This window comes from Dermacentor silvarum, chromosome 8, assembly GCF_013339745.2.
Source record: "Dermacentor silvarum isolate Dsil-2018 chromosome 8, BIME_Dsil_1.4, whole genome shotgun sequence".
Taxonomy (NCBI): domain Eukaryota; kingdom Metazoa; phylum Arthropoda; class Arachnida; order Ixodida; family Ixodidae; genus Dermacentor; species Dermacentor silvarum.
This window is the reverse complement of record NC_051161.1, coordinates 21322598-21338499: the sequence shown is the minus strand read 5'-3', so window position 1 is coordinate 21338499 and position 15902 is coordinate 21322598. Positions and strand designations below refer to the sequence as shown.

The window sequence follows — 15902 nt, the reverse complement described above, 5'->3', positions numbered from 1 at the left end:
CAGATTACAGTGCCAGCGCTAACGTTCGAAAATGCCATTCTGTGCTTAAAATCAGATATCTTGTCGGGGTTAGAATTTAACCATAGATGGGGAAGCCGGTTGGCTTTGGGAGCCCACGGTAAAACCACAAATGAGGCAGTGCCGTATGACATGGGTTGGGCCTCTTTTGAAGTCAGAGAAGCGCAGAGAAAAATTAGTGTTGAAGAAGGCATGAGGAACATGGATCAAAATAAAAGCGTGGACAGAGAATAGAGGAAGAGAACAAGAAAATTGGCAGCAAAGTACAGGGTAAATGAAAGCTTAAATAGACAACCAGGAGTCATCAGAAACGAAGTGAGAGAAACAGAGACAGCGAATTGGATGCAAACCATGGAACCAAAAAAGCCCATGAACATTTACAAGAATGGGAAGGATGGAATTAGAAGGAAAATCTGTACGACAACATAAAGGGCAGTGCCTCGCTTATTGAGGCTCGAGCCGGTTGCCTATAAGGACAAAAACATACCGGAGCAAATATTCGCAACAAGACGATGCATGTGTATACTGCAGCAAAAATCCGGAGACTACTCAGCACATCCTAATGGAATGCGAAGAGATTCACCCAGAGAGATCCGCAGGTAACGTGCAGCTTCCAGAAGCGCTTGGACTTAAAGTGGAGGGAAGCACCAACCGCTGAGCAGTCGAGATAAGCGAGAGATGTTTACAGTACTGGTGGAAGAAAAGCATTGAAGAGATTGATACGACCGGATCCATTACGGGCGTAGGTAGCGTTGCAAGATAGATAACTTTTAGGAAGAGAAAAAAAAATATCAAGGAGATGCATACAAAAATGCTAGAATGAAAAAAAAATGCTGCATAAATTAAGAGAATTGTCTATTAATGCGTAAGCATTCTTTGGCCCGGCTGTTACTTCACTTTTGCTCACTTATATTGCTAGCTTATGCATGTCTACCCATCTCTTTTTTCCGGAGCGAAATAATGCTTACGCATGAGTGGACAATTCTCAGAAGTTCTGTACCATGTTTTTTTTTTTTTTTTTTTGCTTATCATTTCTATCCTGCTTAGACCATATCATAACGTTCCAAGCACAATTTCATTCCATACAATCGCGGCAATTATAACGTTCTTTTGCTGCGTTCTGCACAAAGTCTTAATCTGATTCTGACAATCTGATTCTTCTCTGGAGGCTGGGAACCAGTTTCTCCGTCGATTTGAATATCTTGTTGTTCCAGGCATCGCCGTAGCTGCTTGTTCTTCATCTGCGTCATCTTCTTTCTTTCACTTCTCGATTCTAGGCTGAGCTAGGCATCCGCGTACTGAACGGTGTGGAGATGAGTTGCCAGGAAGCTGCATAGATTCTACTTTCTGAACACGTGTCTCTGTGCAGTCGCGAAGACATCTTTCTTCATTGATTCCTTCATTCCTGGTGAGGTGACCAGTTTTCTTTTTAATATTTTTGTTACATCAAATCACTACATCGAGGCGAAGGTGGCGTGACCACTTTTCGTTTAATCGATTCTAAAGCTACCAGTCAGCTACAGTTACACTATTATAACCATCAAAAGTCTTAACTTGACCAATTAAGCACTTATTTCCCAGTTACAATGCATTACGGGACAGACACGGTTTCTCCAAGGCAATCGCCAAGGAATGCTTATGCATTAAAACATGTTAGAATACCTGATTAAATGAAGCGGGCTAGGTGAAAATTTGTCACCACCCCGTTTAAAAGAGGATGCCAATAACTCATCATCATATTGTTCTTCTTTTTCTTGGCCATTCCTTGTCAATCCAATCCCACTGTGACGCAAAAAGCACAGAATCGCTAAATATTGCTTTATATGCGCTGTAGTTTTATGCGCATACACCCGTCATCCGCATTTTCCTCTCGACAAGCATTTTAGATCGCCTTCGTCCTTGTAACATCGCTGCTTATGCATGTCGCATTGTGCATTTGTATTTCGGCATAGCTTGTGAGCGATGTAGTGCATAAACATAAAAGATTGCTTGAGAATAAAGTTGTGAACATTGTGATGGATGAATATTACCCTCCATGAGATTACGCGTTGCATATAGCATAAAAGAAAACAAAATAGTACGCATCGCCGTTAGTTGAAAGAGAGAGAGAAAGAGAGGTAAGCCAGTGATGACAGACTGGCTACTCTGTGCTGGGGTGAGGGGGTAAAGGGAATTAAAGATGATAGAAAGAGAGAAAAAGTAATAATATTATAAAGTATTCAATTGACCTCTTCACTAAATCTTCGCTTCACATATATTCCATGGAACATGTGTTGGATATGCATATTTTTTCGTGTATATCTATCTTTTGAATCTTCTACATTGATTTCAATAGCGATATGGGAGGGGTGGCATCAGAGCTGAACCAGCTTGGCGAAGATATCTAAGGGCTCCTTTAAGGGTCGAGAGGGGCCCGACCCCTGCAGTTCTGAAGCGAGCGACGCACTGTAGTATGCCGCGAGGAGGTAATCGTGCCAATGAGTTACAGCGAAGCTTAAACCCAAAGTTGTCGTGGCACAGATTAAAACATTCCGCGCGATAAAAAAGGAAAGAGAATGAACGCGGTGTAAGCTGCACATAAGGATAAACTGTGCCCGAGTGGATCGGATTGCCGATAGTGTAAATATTACACTTCTGCCCTAGCTAGGGTTGCATCCTTGACCATGCTCTGACATGATGAGTTACCCGCCCCAGGCTGCGCACCGGGGCAGAAGAAGACGCCGCCGCTCTGGTTAGCACTCCGCGTCCATCCGCAACCTCCTCTCCCTTCCTCCGTGGCGGCGCGGCTGGAATCAGGTAAGCACCGTGCGATCGCGTCGAAAGCAAGACGCAAAAGCTGCAGTGAGCGGAGGTTGTTTAAGCGGGAGGAGGGATTGCATCGGAGGAACGGTCAATGATGGAGCGTCCCTCGGCTAGCCTTGTCGGCTACTCGCCAGCAATACGTCGAAGCAGCCGCTGGCTGTTGCGACGGCCGCAGAAGAAGAAACGCGTTTATAGTGGATGGTGGCGGTATGTCGCTTCGCTCGCCGCCGAAAGGAGGATGAGTTGCGGCAGCGGCGGAGAAAGGGCTTTTCCGCGGAGAAAGGTGAAGTGAGCGCAGCGGGCGTGAGGGAGGAAGCGAGGGGTGGTGGTTTGTGGTGGCGGGTGGAGGGAGGGGGTGGGGGGGACGCCTAAGGTTAGCGGCTCTCTGCACGCGGTCGTGTAACGTCTGTGCTGGCTTGCGCGCTCGGTCTAAGGCCGGCGACGCAGGTGTAGCGCGATGTAGGACAGCGGAAGCTGATTGGCGGTGGAAAGGGCGACGGCTGGCCGGCTGAGAGTGCTATAAGAACGGAGATGAGCCAGGCTGGGAGACCCATCCGCGACTTGCGTCCCAGCAGTAGTGCCCGCCAACAAGTGCTCCGGACAACTTCACCCACTAACCACCATCATGCAAAAGGTGAGTGCATGCTGGGCAGGACACCACACTACACTCGTGGCGGCTTCAGGCACGGTTCCATGGATTTCCCGCGCCTTGCGTCTTGTGATTCCACTTTTCTGCGTGACCGGCCGGATATGTTTGGGAGTGCGGACCAACTTTTCTTGCCAGCCCAATCCTCCTCTCCCTCTCAATATCCTCACGTGCCCATTGTCACGAGCCGCGCAAGAGAAGCTGCCGGTCAATTAAGCCCTTTGTCATGAAATTCGCTTACGGTTGTATTCGCTTCTAATTGTCTCTAACCCCCACGCCTCTTTTGACCTCCGTGTTTAATTAACTCATTCCGAACACTTCGGTTCAAGTGTCAATACAGCAATGTCTCAGAGTATTTCTTTTTACCCGATTCAGCTTCCCATCTCGCCATCGGCAATATAAAGCACTGTAGTTTACTATGCGTTACGTCCTCTATTTTATTAGTCAGTCTTTTGAACTCAATTTTACAGTAGGGATAGACCCAATGCCTAAAGCTTCGCTTTTATAACCCCAGTTATGATGAAATTGAATGAGTTGAGTTCCAGTTTATCATCTGTTTATTTTCCTGGCATATATTCTTCTTTTTTTTTGGAATAGGAAAGTTCTCACGTTGTCTCTTACATTTGCAACGTGCTATATCTATTGACGACACCGTCTACCCTCTTTATAACGACTGCGGTGCTACATTTAACTACTGTGGCACACCTCTTGTGGATATTGTGGCTTCATATTTTCCTTCAATAGCAATTTGCAATGGTACGATTCTCGGCATCTCGTTTTCTTGCTATTATATTACCCGCTCAGAACTTGCCCATTATCGAGAACCGCTTTGGAGAGTTAGACGTATGCTCATTACAAGTTATGTAAGCATTATTAAATGCTAAGAAAAGTCAATTCAAACCTCAATGTTCTTTGAAGAAGCACTACAGTGGATTATGAAGATATTTGTTTTAGTTAATTACTCTTTTGTAGGTAGTAAAATAGGGAAAGGAGGTTTGTTGAGCTAGAAAAGGAAGCAAAAACGATACACGGATGGCCGCGCGGCTCCGAAGTTTTCTCAACAACTCATCGTGACGTCTTAAATTTTAGCATCGTCTACTCAGGTCTAGACAACTTCCTATCGGTAAAGAAGGACTATATTGCATGCTAAAGGAACGTAGAAAATTAGGAGAACTTTTGTTATGCCAAAACGCCCCAAGTACAAGAAAATACCTTGAAATCGGTGACATAACACTGACGTGCCGCGGCGTAGATATTGGCGCGAAATTCAAGGTGCTGAATAGCGGCCTTCCTTTTGTCCGGGAGTAATCAAACTTTCTGCGTCAAACGTACAAATACAGGGCCCAAGTTAAATAGTTTACATCTACGAAATAATTTAGCATCTGTTTAACACTTTGGCGTTAAACTTTTCTAGCATAAAGAATTTAGTGTCCCTTTGACGCTCTAGGGACATTCTTGTGCGAAAATTCGTGCACGTGTTTTTCTAACATTCTCACCCTTTCTTTCTTTTTTTCAGTTCGTTATCCTTCTGGCCTGCATCTGCGTTGCCGTAAGTTCTCTCTCAATGCTCTTCGTGATGCGCTCATCCCAGAAAGCCATGAGATTCAATGAAACTGAAATATGCCATAAAACAATTGACACACACACACAAAAATTACACCCTTCAAGCGAATGCGAAGTCTATAAGCCCAACAGTTTAGAGTATGCGGCGGTACAGTTCAAGAAACATAAGCTGAAGCCGATGATAATATATTTTTCAGCAAGAGGGCTGGTGCACTTTGCTGCTATACTTTTCAATTCTCTAAATGCGCAGCTTGATACAAGGAATGCACCACTGCGGCTTGTTATGAGCAAGCTTTAACTCAGTGGAAACTAATATTTCTATATTAATTTAGAAGTGAAACAACAAACAGAGGTTACCTAGGCAGCAGATGAACCAGTTTAACCTAAATTTGTTGCCTTTAACGGAGAATTCGAACTTCTGTGGTCTTTTGTGAGCAGACTTATGTTTTACTACTCGAACTGCTCTCTAAAAATTTGCTGTTATTTCGTGAATTCTAAGAACGTTGAACCACCTGGTTTAGAAGTCCACGTCGAAAACGATATCGCGATTCTCTAAGATTTATCAGTTAGATCGCTTGAAGCGCACAACTATGATATTCTACAGCTCACGTGAAAACGTTACACTGCTTACACACGTTTTGCAAAAGCCCAACTCACAAATTGGTGGCATGTTTAATTGCAGTGCATAATATTCTCATGTTGTGGGCTTGTACGTCCTCATTGGCACATCCTACAGTATCCTGATGTATGTTATCATTACAGAGTTACGGAGTTACAGGCTGATGCTTCATATTTATAAAATGTTCTGACTTTCAGCATTTCTTTTGAAACTTCGAAGGCTTCATTAAATAATCTGCTCCCAACAGTCGATAGACACTAACTTTACTTTTAAATTGAAGTAAGCTCACGGAAAACAGCTCGTTAGAATCCACGAAATCCTTTTTTTTTTCTTTTTCCATAAGCTTAAATAGGGTCTGGTGCGGTCCGTTTTCCCCTTTTTTTGAGGTACACTTCAACGTATGCCACTTTTTGACATTAAACTGTGTTAAACGATGGGTGTATAAACTCAATAGATAGGAGTTTCAAATAAAGGCGTGTAAAAGAAGAATAGACCGAGACGATGCTCAGCAGGAACGACACAACGTATAAGCAGTGGCACCCACTTAAATAATAGTGCGAAGCTGTTCGAAAGCAACCAATATGATTTCGCTTTGCCACGCCCCAATTAGTGAAACCTTGCTAGTCAGTGCAGCAACGTCTTATTGAGCAATGCTGAGAATTATTCCGATCTCATTTCTATACTCTACAGTACATGCGCCTCAAACTAGGCGCAAAAGCCTAATACGAAGACAAGAAAGCGAAAGACTTACGTCAGCAGTAAATCTGGGAAGTTATGCGCTTTCTAGCAGTAACAGTCTCACGCATGCCATACCAGTGACTGCCGCGGCATTAATATGGAACAGCGTGAATATGCAAGAGTCATGAAACCGGCTGCAGCATTCGTGACGGTATTAACCAGTGGATTTTCTCGGTTACGGCATGTAAGACGGCGCCGCCTTGTGTATGCAATCATGGCCGAAGAACTGGAAAAAAAGGAGTTGCAAGCTACGTAAAGCTTATAACCGTATAATGAAACTGCGCGTCATTACAGAAACCAAGCAAATTTCGGCGTCGGCTTTCAACACCAAGTAACTTCAGAATAAACCGGATCTAACACAAGCTTGATCATATACTCAGTTGAGAATACTGTGCTTATAAACGAGCTCGAACGTGGTTGTCTTGTCATCTGCTGAACTATATACAAGAACTTCTCAGAAATTATAATTTCAGGGCTCTGGCCAAAACCGGTGTCCACGTAAGCGACACTAAAGGTGCGGCTGCATTCTTTTAGGGCTTTATCCTTCTTCCCCATCTCCGTTTTTTTTTCTCCTCACCTTTCTTACCCTTTCCCACAGTACAAGGCAGTCAACCGAGCCACTTGTTCTGGCTAACCTCTCCGCCATTCTCGTACCGCATTATATATCTCTCCTAAACAAGACGAAGCGAGGATTCGGTTCGATGCGAGCGCGATGTTAACGAATCCTGTAAGGGGCTCTTCGCCTCACACTTCCTCCTCTGAACGCAGGCCGCACAGCGGGGCTTCACGCCGGTGGAGAACTACCCGCCGATCCCGTACTCCTTCAACTACGCCAACCAGGACGCCGAGGGCTCGCATACGCACGAAGAGAGCGGCGACGGCAACGGACGAGTCCAGGGCCGCTACACCCTCTCGCTGGCCGACGGCCGCACACGTACCGTCACCTACACGGCCGACGAGAACGGCTACCGCGCCGAGGTCGTCACCAACGAGCAGGGCACCGAGTCCAAGAACCCCGCCGACGTCGTGATCCAGTCGAGCGCCCTGCCGGGACCCGAGGCCGCCATCGCCAACGAGCCCAACCGCCTGAGGGGCTAGGCTGCCTCGAGCGAGCTTCCCCGCTGACCACCACTGCTTCCTGTGTGTGACTGCGTGTACAACGGTTACGGAAAAAAAGAAAAAAAAAAGATACCCCGACGCCCGTGTTCTGGCTTGCACGCGGCGCGCCGAGCGGGCGTTGTAAATTTTTCTTCCTCCTTCCCTGTCGACCCCCTCCTGCTGTGTCTCTTCGTCTCTGTGCTTTGTTCGTGTTCGTTGTGGTCGTCTATGTGTGTCTGTTGCGTCGGGTCGGTATTCGTCATGTCCCTGTTGGTCCCTCTGTTTCCCACTGTTGCGTCTCTCCTTGTGCGAGTCGATACCGCCTCGTTGAGATTAAAGTTGCCGCTGCCTCAAGTGACACCACAGGGTAATCGTCTTCTGTGATGGGTGCCTTGCTTTTTTTATGTTTTTTATTTCTCCTTCGCTATGGAAGCTGGTCGCTGCAGCCGCTGGTCTACGGCTTCTCGTCTGGGAAGTGTATCTGCTCTTCTTAGCGAGATCTCTTGTAGCATCTCCCTTCCGTTCCTAGTTCAGAACCTCATCAGCTCGCATGCTTGGCGCACTCAATGCTGCGCCCGCGAGTCGCCCATGAGTGTTTGTCCCGACTTGCCGAGTCACCTTGTCATCGCCACCCACTAAGCGCCTTGCTCCAACTAAGCGCTCTTGCTATGGAAAAAAGCAACAGCTTTCCGGTGTTGTGGACCTTGGTTGTATTTTTGTTTTGTTTTGACGTGTGCTCAATAAACAACGTCATTCGTACATGAGTTATGGTTTCCTCAATAGGAAAATGAGTGGTTGTTTTTTACACAACTACCGATGCCTCTTCTCAGACACAACATGGGAGGTGACAACTAGAGCGTTCTATCAAGAACAGAGGTACACAATTTACGCAGAGTGAGGATGAGACAGTTAACTACAACCTTATTCGGTGGGAATATCTAATATCAATGAAAAGAAGCAGCATGATTATAACATGCGGCACAAAGTACACCGAATTTATTACTGTTTAAGCACATAATCTACAAAAAAGCACGAAGGGACACAAACGGGATAGCATCTGTCCCGTTCGTGTCGCTTTGTGCTTTCTTGTAGATTATGCGCTAAAACAGTAATATGTATGGATTACCAACTAGCCCAAATCAACGCTTTTGTCTGGTAAACAGAATGATCTAAGGCCATTTGTATTTATGCATACCATGGCTGCCGATTTCTTAGTTGTTGTTTTTTTCCGCTAGTGGTTTCCAACCCCTCAAAAGACATTTCAGTGCGGCATGACCTACACGTACGATTCACAGTTATCAAATAGTGATTTCGGATTTTGCGGTAATAAGCGGAGGGCAACAACGCGAAACTAAGCTCGTATCTGAAAGTGTTGTCAAGCGTTCTTCCATAGATGCTTTCCGATCAGTGACAGTTTTTGCGCGTAATGTGGAAACAACCGTTCATGAGCGAATAGCTCTCGTTCTTTCTCCGTCGCCAGTTTCTGCTCGCTACGCAGTTTTGTGTGATATTCCTAAGCTCTTTTTCACATTTTATTTTCATTCTTTCTGCATATTTCACAGGCTTAAACGCTTGAAACTGGGTCACTGTCACTTTAGTTACGCCATGATTGTCCGTTCACCTCCTAATTTTCGAGCTCACTTTCAGCATATCATTACCTGGTGAAGAAAAAGAAAAAAAATCATTTTCCACTACTGTCACTACTGGGCCTTGTGCAGACAAAGCACCGCGTCACTAACTTCGGCAATGTGTAGCTCCGTTCCGGAGGTGCTGTCCACTGAGCCACTTCGCAACAGGCGCGCGAAGTTTTGTGCGCCATGCAGGCTCTGAGAGTGGCGCCGCCTGTGCGTGTATTAAGGCGAAAGTGGGCGCATTGAAAGGAAGTTGATCATGAGAAGCTGGCATTGTGTTCTGCGAGAACCTGCTGCTGTTCACAGCCGGATGGTCAGTTGAAGTCTGCTCGTTTTTGCGTCACTGCTCTAGCGTACACCCGCTCAGGCGGCTCCTCTAGATAAGTGTCACAGCTACCTCAACAGCCTCAAGTAAGACTGGAAAGGATAGATGGGAGAATAGGAGAGTTTGTGTGCACAGAGTGAATTCGTACAGGATAATGGTGAGGAGATTGCTTGGTTACACGTCTAACATATTATTCTAACAGATAAGGATGAAACATAGTTGACTTGCTGCTTTTACAAGATCGGCATCTGTGAAACGAGGTAGGCTTCGGTAGTAGTGTAACCACGCATGCAAGCAAATAAATTATTCTAGCGGACATTTCGCTTCCCACGGGCCCATGAAAGGAAGCGTGATTCATTCACGATCAAAGAGGCTATGGGCATCATTATGTGCGTTGTTGTTGATGGACCCGCGATAGGAAGGGAGCCAATGCCGGGGTATTGTTTTCCTCTAGAAGGTTATAAATGTGCGCTGCTAAAAGTCAGCGGCTTACATATTTGCTTGCCGGTAGCAGTGGTGAATGACTGTGCACGGCGAGGTATCGGGACTACACTGTCAGTGTGCAATGCACACATGTCATCGTGACTGTGCGGGACGCGAGAGGCGGTCAAATGATTGTGGCATGATTTAAACAACGACAGAGTTGCCTACGTCAATGGAAAGACATTGCGACTTGATAACCTTATGCATGATTATTTACAATTCATAGATTGATTAAGAGCAAAGGCATCATTTTCTAATTAATTACTAAATATATAAATGTCACCTTAATTGTTGTACGCGTTAAGAAGCAGTGATATACAAGATCGACGAGCTAATGTTAGCGCAATTCTCTCCTTAGGCTATTATAGAACCAGACCCGGAAACCAAAGAAAAAAAATTTACCTTACAATGTTATGGCGTGCTGTACCGAATGATCGAATTCCCTTGCTTGCAATGCAGCGAACTTGAAAAACATATACGCGCTTCGTGCCAAAATTCCCTTTATTATAGCTACTATTATCATTTTCCAAAAGCTTTTTGCTGTAGTACACAAAGAAACGCAGTAGCTGAGGTACATTACTTCAATCTTTTCATACAAACCCAATTATGACAGAACAGAAAAGAACAGCATGGAAAATTAAATCAGCCTCGAACACTCGACTAGACCATATTGTTCATAAGCTGGTGAACTATAAGCAAATAAATTATTCTGTATAAGCAAACCTTAGGCCCAGTAGTAAAAGCGACAAGTATGATATGCAAATTGTCGCAACGCGCATGCTTCTGGTGTACTTGTTACATTTGTTTATATCAGTACGACGCTCTACGTTAACTCATTCTGCAACAAACATCTATAATTGGTAGCGTGCAGCGATAATGGCGATGGTTTTCCTTCCTCCTTACTTTTAAGTATTGTGGACACTCAGCTTATCTATCAACCTGTACAGACAACAGACATGAAAGTGATGCGCCACCGCAAATCCTAGCTCCCCTGCCAATCTTAATGCAGTATGCGTTTTAAGCCTACACTCACGATAGCTGTCAAACGTCCATTGTGTATCGAGCGTAATGCACACCGTGGTGGCCACAGGAAGAATCCTTTATTCACAACAACGTAACATATTTATAGCCGCGCTTGCGCGCAGCGCTCTCTTAGTTGCGCACAGTGTTGCTCTCTTGGTTGCTCAGAGAGTGTTGCTCTCTTGGTTGCTCAGAGTGTTGCTCCCTGGGTTGCCCATTGCACATTGACACCTCGGTACTGCCCGCAAATAATGCAGCGCATCTGAAGAAAAAATAAATACTCGAATCACAAAAAAACGTGGATTTGTAATAATGTTACGGGAAGGAAGAAGCGTACTAGTATTTACAGATGGGTTTTAATGGCTGCGTCGAGAAGCGAAAAACCAGAATCTTCTTCGTCGTCCCCCAGGGCACCAACCATGTCCTCTTCTTTCCACATTACATACTGTGACATTACCCCCGTCGGAAGAAGCAGGCTGCGGGTGCGACTCACTGGTTCCATAAAGGGACGGTTTGAGGCGGCTGACGTGGATGATGTCAGATAGAGGTAAAGGCACGGTAGCATCCAGTGGAGACACTTGATATGTGACAGGCGTCACCTGGCGGAGGATGCGATAAGGGCCGAAGTATCGCGAGAGGAGTTTCTCCGAAAGACTGACACAGGGCACCAACCATGTCCTCTTCTTTCCACATTACATACTGTGACAATATGAAACCGCTTTTCGGTACCCCTAGCTCCGCACGGTACTGCTTTGGTTGCCATGCGATCATACTGATATATTTCGCAAGCAATTTCTCGCGCCTCGCTGTGGGATGTAGCGCACGGTTCCACGAACTCTAGGATATGTCGCAATGGGAAATCTATTTGATAGCAAGCAAATAGGCGATTGCCTTTTTTCTAACCTTCTACGTTATAAAGTGATTTGAGGGGATAAATAAATTATGTGAAGACGCCGTATAGTTTACCAAGCGCCAGAGAACGTCCTAATCACGACTAAAGAAAAGAAACTAGAAAATAGCATGACGTCACAGAGCCAGCCTTCGCAAACAATTTCACTGCGAAGACCCCGCTTTGCTTCTCTCCCGTGCTTCCAAAATACATGACCTCCGAGTCTCGGCTGTGCTCGGCCGAATATGTTTGGTTCCCGGTAGGTTTCAATCGACGCGTACTTGTTCGGGTGCTTTGCCAGTCGCTCTGTGCACATTTTCGCCCCATAGGCTTCCGCAACTTGAGTCGTTTCTTGCAACGTTACATGTTTATATTCGTTGTTGAAACAGTCACAAAGTGCCGTGGCACCCGTTGTCTTTTCGGAAGTACGCGCGCAAAGCGCGACGGTGGGAGACACTAGTGATTACGTGCTAGGCCGACTTTCTTTCGCAGCAGTCTTTATACCGTGACGCTCCCTCCTAGTCTCCCGTAGCCTACAGACACCTGGAGCGAAAGCGACGCTGCCCACCTTGCGCCTGTCCGTGTCTGTCACTTGGCTCGCTGATGTCTATGTTGCGCTATCTCTTTCCTCCAGCCTAATGAACCGATTATAGCTTAACAAGAAGACTTATCAAGTTGCCAGCTGCGTACTTCTCCGATACTTCGTTTGAGCACCCTTTCTCGGCACTAAGAGGGATCAGGATCGATGCCCTCTGATGAGCCTTTGTTCATAGACCATTAAAAAAAGGCGCAGTTTCGCCCGAAAGGCGAAGCATCGATTGCGATAGCAAATTAGTAGACAACTATACGAAGCAAGAATAGTAGTTTTATCGGCCGTGTAAATTTGGAAATATACGCATACTAACTAAAGTAAGAAGCATGGTGTCAGCGCGCACAGGAAACATGAACACAACACATTCGATGATCGCGGACACTCGCTGTCAAAACGCTGGCGTCAGGAAGCGCGGCTGCAGCAGCGAGCGAAGTGACCTTCATGTTGTTTATCGCTTCAACACAAACTGAGCGACGAGAACACCGCACGCACAAAGGTATGAACCGCCTGCAGACCACTTTGAAGATGAGGCGTGCGCGACCGTGCTAAGTGCGCAGCTGGTGCCGGAGTAGAACGCCACCCCGACGATCGTGGTTCATTCTCGCGCGCGCGAAGGAGGAAGGCGGGGTAGAAGCGCGCTGTCTTCTTTCGCGCACGAGGCCCAGGGGGATGGAGGGGGACGAGGGAGAGGGGAGCGTTCCTACCGGCCGCTGCTGCTTACAGCGCGGCCGCGCGGGCGCCATATCTTGAAAGCGATCTGCGATGTAGACAAAGTGCATGCTCCGAGTGCCGGTAGCCTCGTATGCGCTGTGCTTTCGACGCTTAGTTCGCGTTGAAGTGAGAGACAGCACGAACGTCAATTCCCTCTCTGCTTCTGCCGCGCTTTTTGACTCCAGCGTTTTGGCAGCGAGTTTCCGCGGTCGTCGAGCGAGATGTATTCATGTTTACCAGATCGTGCTTGACACCGTGCTTGTTTAATTTGTTAGTAAGCGAATATTTACATCTTTACACGACCGATAAAACTACTATCCTTACCTCGCATAGCTGTCTACTAATTTGCCATCGAAATCAATGCTTTGCCTTTCGGCCGAAATTTCGACTATTCTTTAAGCTCTGAATCGGCTGGAACACGGCAATAGATCACTACTTATTATCATGCCGACGATATTCAAACCAGAGAAAGATATTACTCGAAGCTTCACTCTGCAAAATTGGATTAGGTATACCGTATTTTCTCGCATATAACCCGCACCAAAAATTTAAATAAAGTGCTTAAAAAGTGGGGGTGTGGGTTATCTGCGAATATTCGCGAAGGGAGAAGTGCACCGGTTTAAGAGACCGCCTATAGTGTCCCTGTACATCGTCCCACGTGTACTCAGTGCTCATTCTCTGCCTATTTTTCTCTTTGTATTTCCCCTTTCCCTTACCCCTTGTGCAGGGTGGCAAACCGGATGCTCTTCTGGTTGACCTCCCTGCCTTTCCTCTCCTTGCTCTCTCTCTCTCGCGCGCGAAGTGAGGGGGTGGCGGTTGGCTTCACTGCAACGCGCGGCCTGCCATGCAGAGTCCGCATTGTCCGCATGCCTATCGACATCGGCGTGTGTTAAGCCAATAAGAGGCCAACACAGGCTATTGCCTGATCCACATTCATAGTCTGGTTATAGAGGCTAGAAGGGTCCTTCTAGCCTCTATAGTCTGGTTAGACGCTTTTCGGCACGGAGGAAGAAAAAATGCTTTTCGGTATGGGTGTTCTGTGCTTTTCGCACGCGTTTCGCACGAGTCAGGTGCTGTTTCTTGTACGCCCAGTTTGCACAGTTGGCCAACCTTAGGCATCATGAATGTGTCTCGGCGGCAGTCTGTCACTGTGAAACTGAAGATGATAGCTGCTGCTGAAGAAATCGGCAACAGAGCTGCTGCGAGATGGTTCCGAAGACGATTACGTCTTCGAGAGCGGCGACGAAGCCTCGGATGGCAGCAGTGAATCGGACGACACCGCTGACAACGTTGCGGCGGTCGTTTTGAAATATATTTGTTTTGAAAACGAAATGATGGCTGCGCATAGTTGTAACTTCGTAGTCCTCATTTTTTCGGATATGCGTGCGGGTTATACGCGAGGTTATTTTTTTCTTTTTCGTGGAGTTCAAAGTTAGGGGTGCGGGTTATATGGAAGGGTGGGTTATATGCGCGAAAATACGGAAAGTTTACCGGCTAATATTATCATTTGGGGCCTCGACCCTGGGCTACAGTAACAGAGACGTTCGTTGCGCAGTGTTTGATTTTTTAACTGAAACAACACGAATAGCCTGCTAATTATTGCAGCTTCATTCTATGTATCAGATCAGCATTCATTTAACTGAAATTGGATTCTCCAAAATCGTTATTACATTGTATTTATTCTCTCCTTGACGGAAACCTCTTAAAATTCACCCTTCAGTTAGTCTGACTGCTCGCTCGCATACTAGTCCAGTTATTCCAATATCTTCTTTGGCTTTTTCTTTTACATTGCGTTTCTCATTTTAAAATAAGCATTTTGTTGACCTACCTGAACCGCCCAATTGTTGGCTTATCCCTCTTAGTGGATACGAACCATGACAGAGGTTCATCATCATGATCATCAATTGAACTTCTCCCCATAACGCCCGTTAATGTGGAGAAGCCAACTTTGACGGACACTTTCTTTTGTATGAAGCGAAGGAAACACTGCAATTGGGCTTCTCCCCGTGAAGACCCTTAGTGCGGAAAAGCCTACTTTGACGAACCGCTTTTCTTTGTATGAAGTGAAGGGAACGCAAGTATAATGACTTCTCCCCACATGGCCTACTAATGTGGAGAAGCCAGCTTTGACGAGCACTCTTTAGCGCACGATGCATGTACATACCCGCGTAAGTGCACGGGTAAAAATCCTAAGGCGCTTCGCAAGTACTATATGGGGTGTCCCACGTAACTTGAGCTAAACTTCAAAAATATGCATGCGCCACGTAGCTGGACAGAACCAAGGTAATGGTTGTTTGCCATTGCCCCGAGATACTCAGATTATATTTTGCATTCCGCCTAATTACATAATTAGTCTTAATTAATTAATCAACTTCTAAAATATTGTATTTAGATGATAAGTGTCAATGAGGAAATTGTAGAGCAACATGAAAAAGTCCCGATACAGCTTTCAGGTGCTCAATACGTGCTAGATAAAAGTGTTTTTCCAAGCATGATATTATTATTATTATTTGATTTGTACACATATACACACAAGGACACAAAGGGATTACGGAGGGAGCAAGCTGACAACTGCCACCGAGAGGGTCACAACGCCTGCCTACTCCTATAGGAGGAGGGAATACAGGAAATGGAAATATGAGAAAAGAAAAGAGGAAATAAAGAAATGATGGAGACACAGACAGAACAAAACAAAACAAAACAAAAACAAAACAAAAATACAAATAATGTCTATAAACGGGAGGCCAAGTCAGTGCCCTTCAGAAAA

At 45.8% G+C, this 15902-nt stretch overlaps 1 protein-coding gene across 1 annotated transcript; it reads left to right on the top strand.

Annotated features, from left to right (window-relative positions):
- The first annotated feature begins 3279 nt into the window (after window positions 1–3279).
- LOC119460772 (cuticle protein 10.9-like) lies at window positions 3280–8243 on the top strand. Its single transcript, XM_037721859.2, has 3 exons — window positions 3280–3454; window positions 4983–5015; window positions 7155–8243. Exons 1-3 carry the CDS (start codon window positions 3446–3448, stop codon window positions 7482–7484), a joined length of 372 nt encoding a protein of 123 aa, XP_037577787.1. The 5' UTR covers window positions 3280–3445; the 3' UTR covers window positions 7485–8243.
- Window positions 8244–15902: the final 7659 nt, after the last annotated feature.

Excerpts from the sequence above, each read along its gene's own strand:
- LOC119460772 (XM_037721859.2), top strand. Across the intron at positions 5,016-7,154 it reads TGGCCTGCATCTGCGTTGCC|GCCGCACAGCGGGGCTTCAC; the intron begins GTAAGTTCTCTC and ends CTCTGAACGCAG.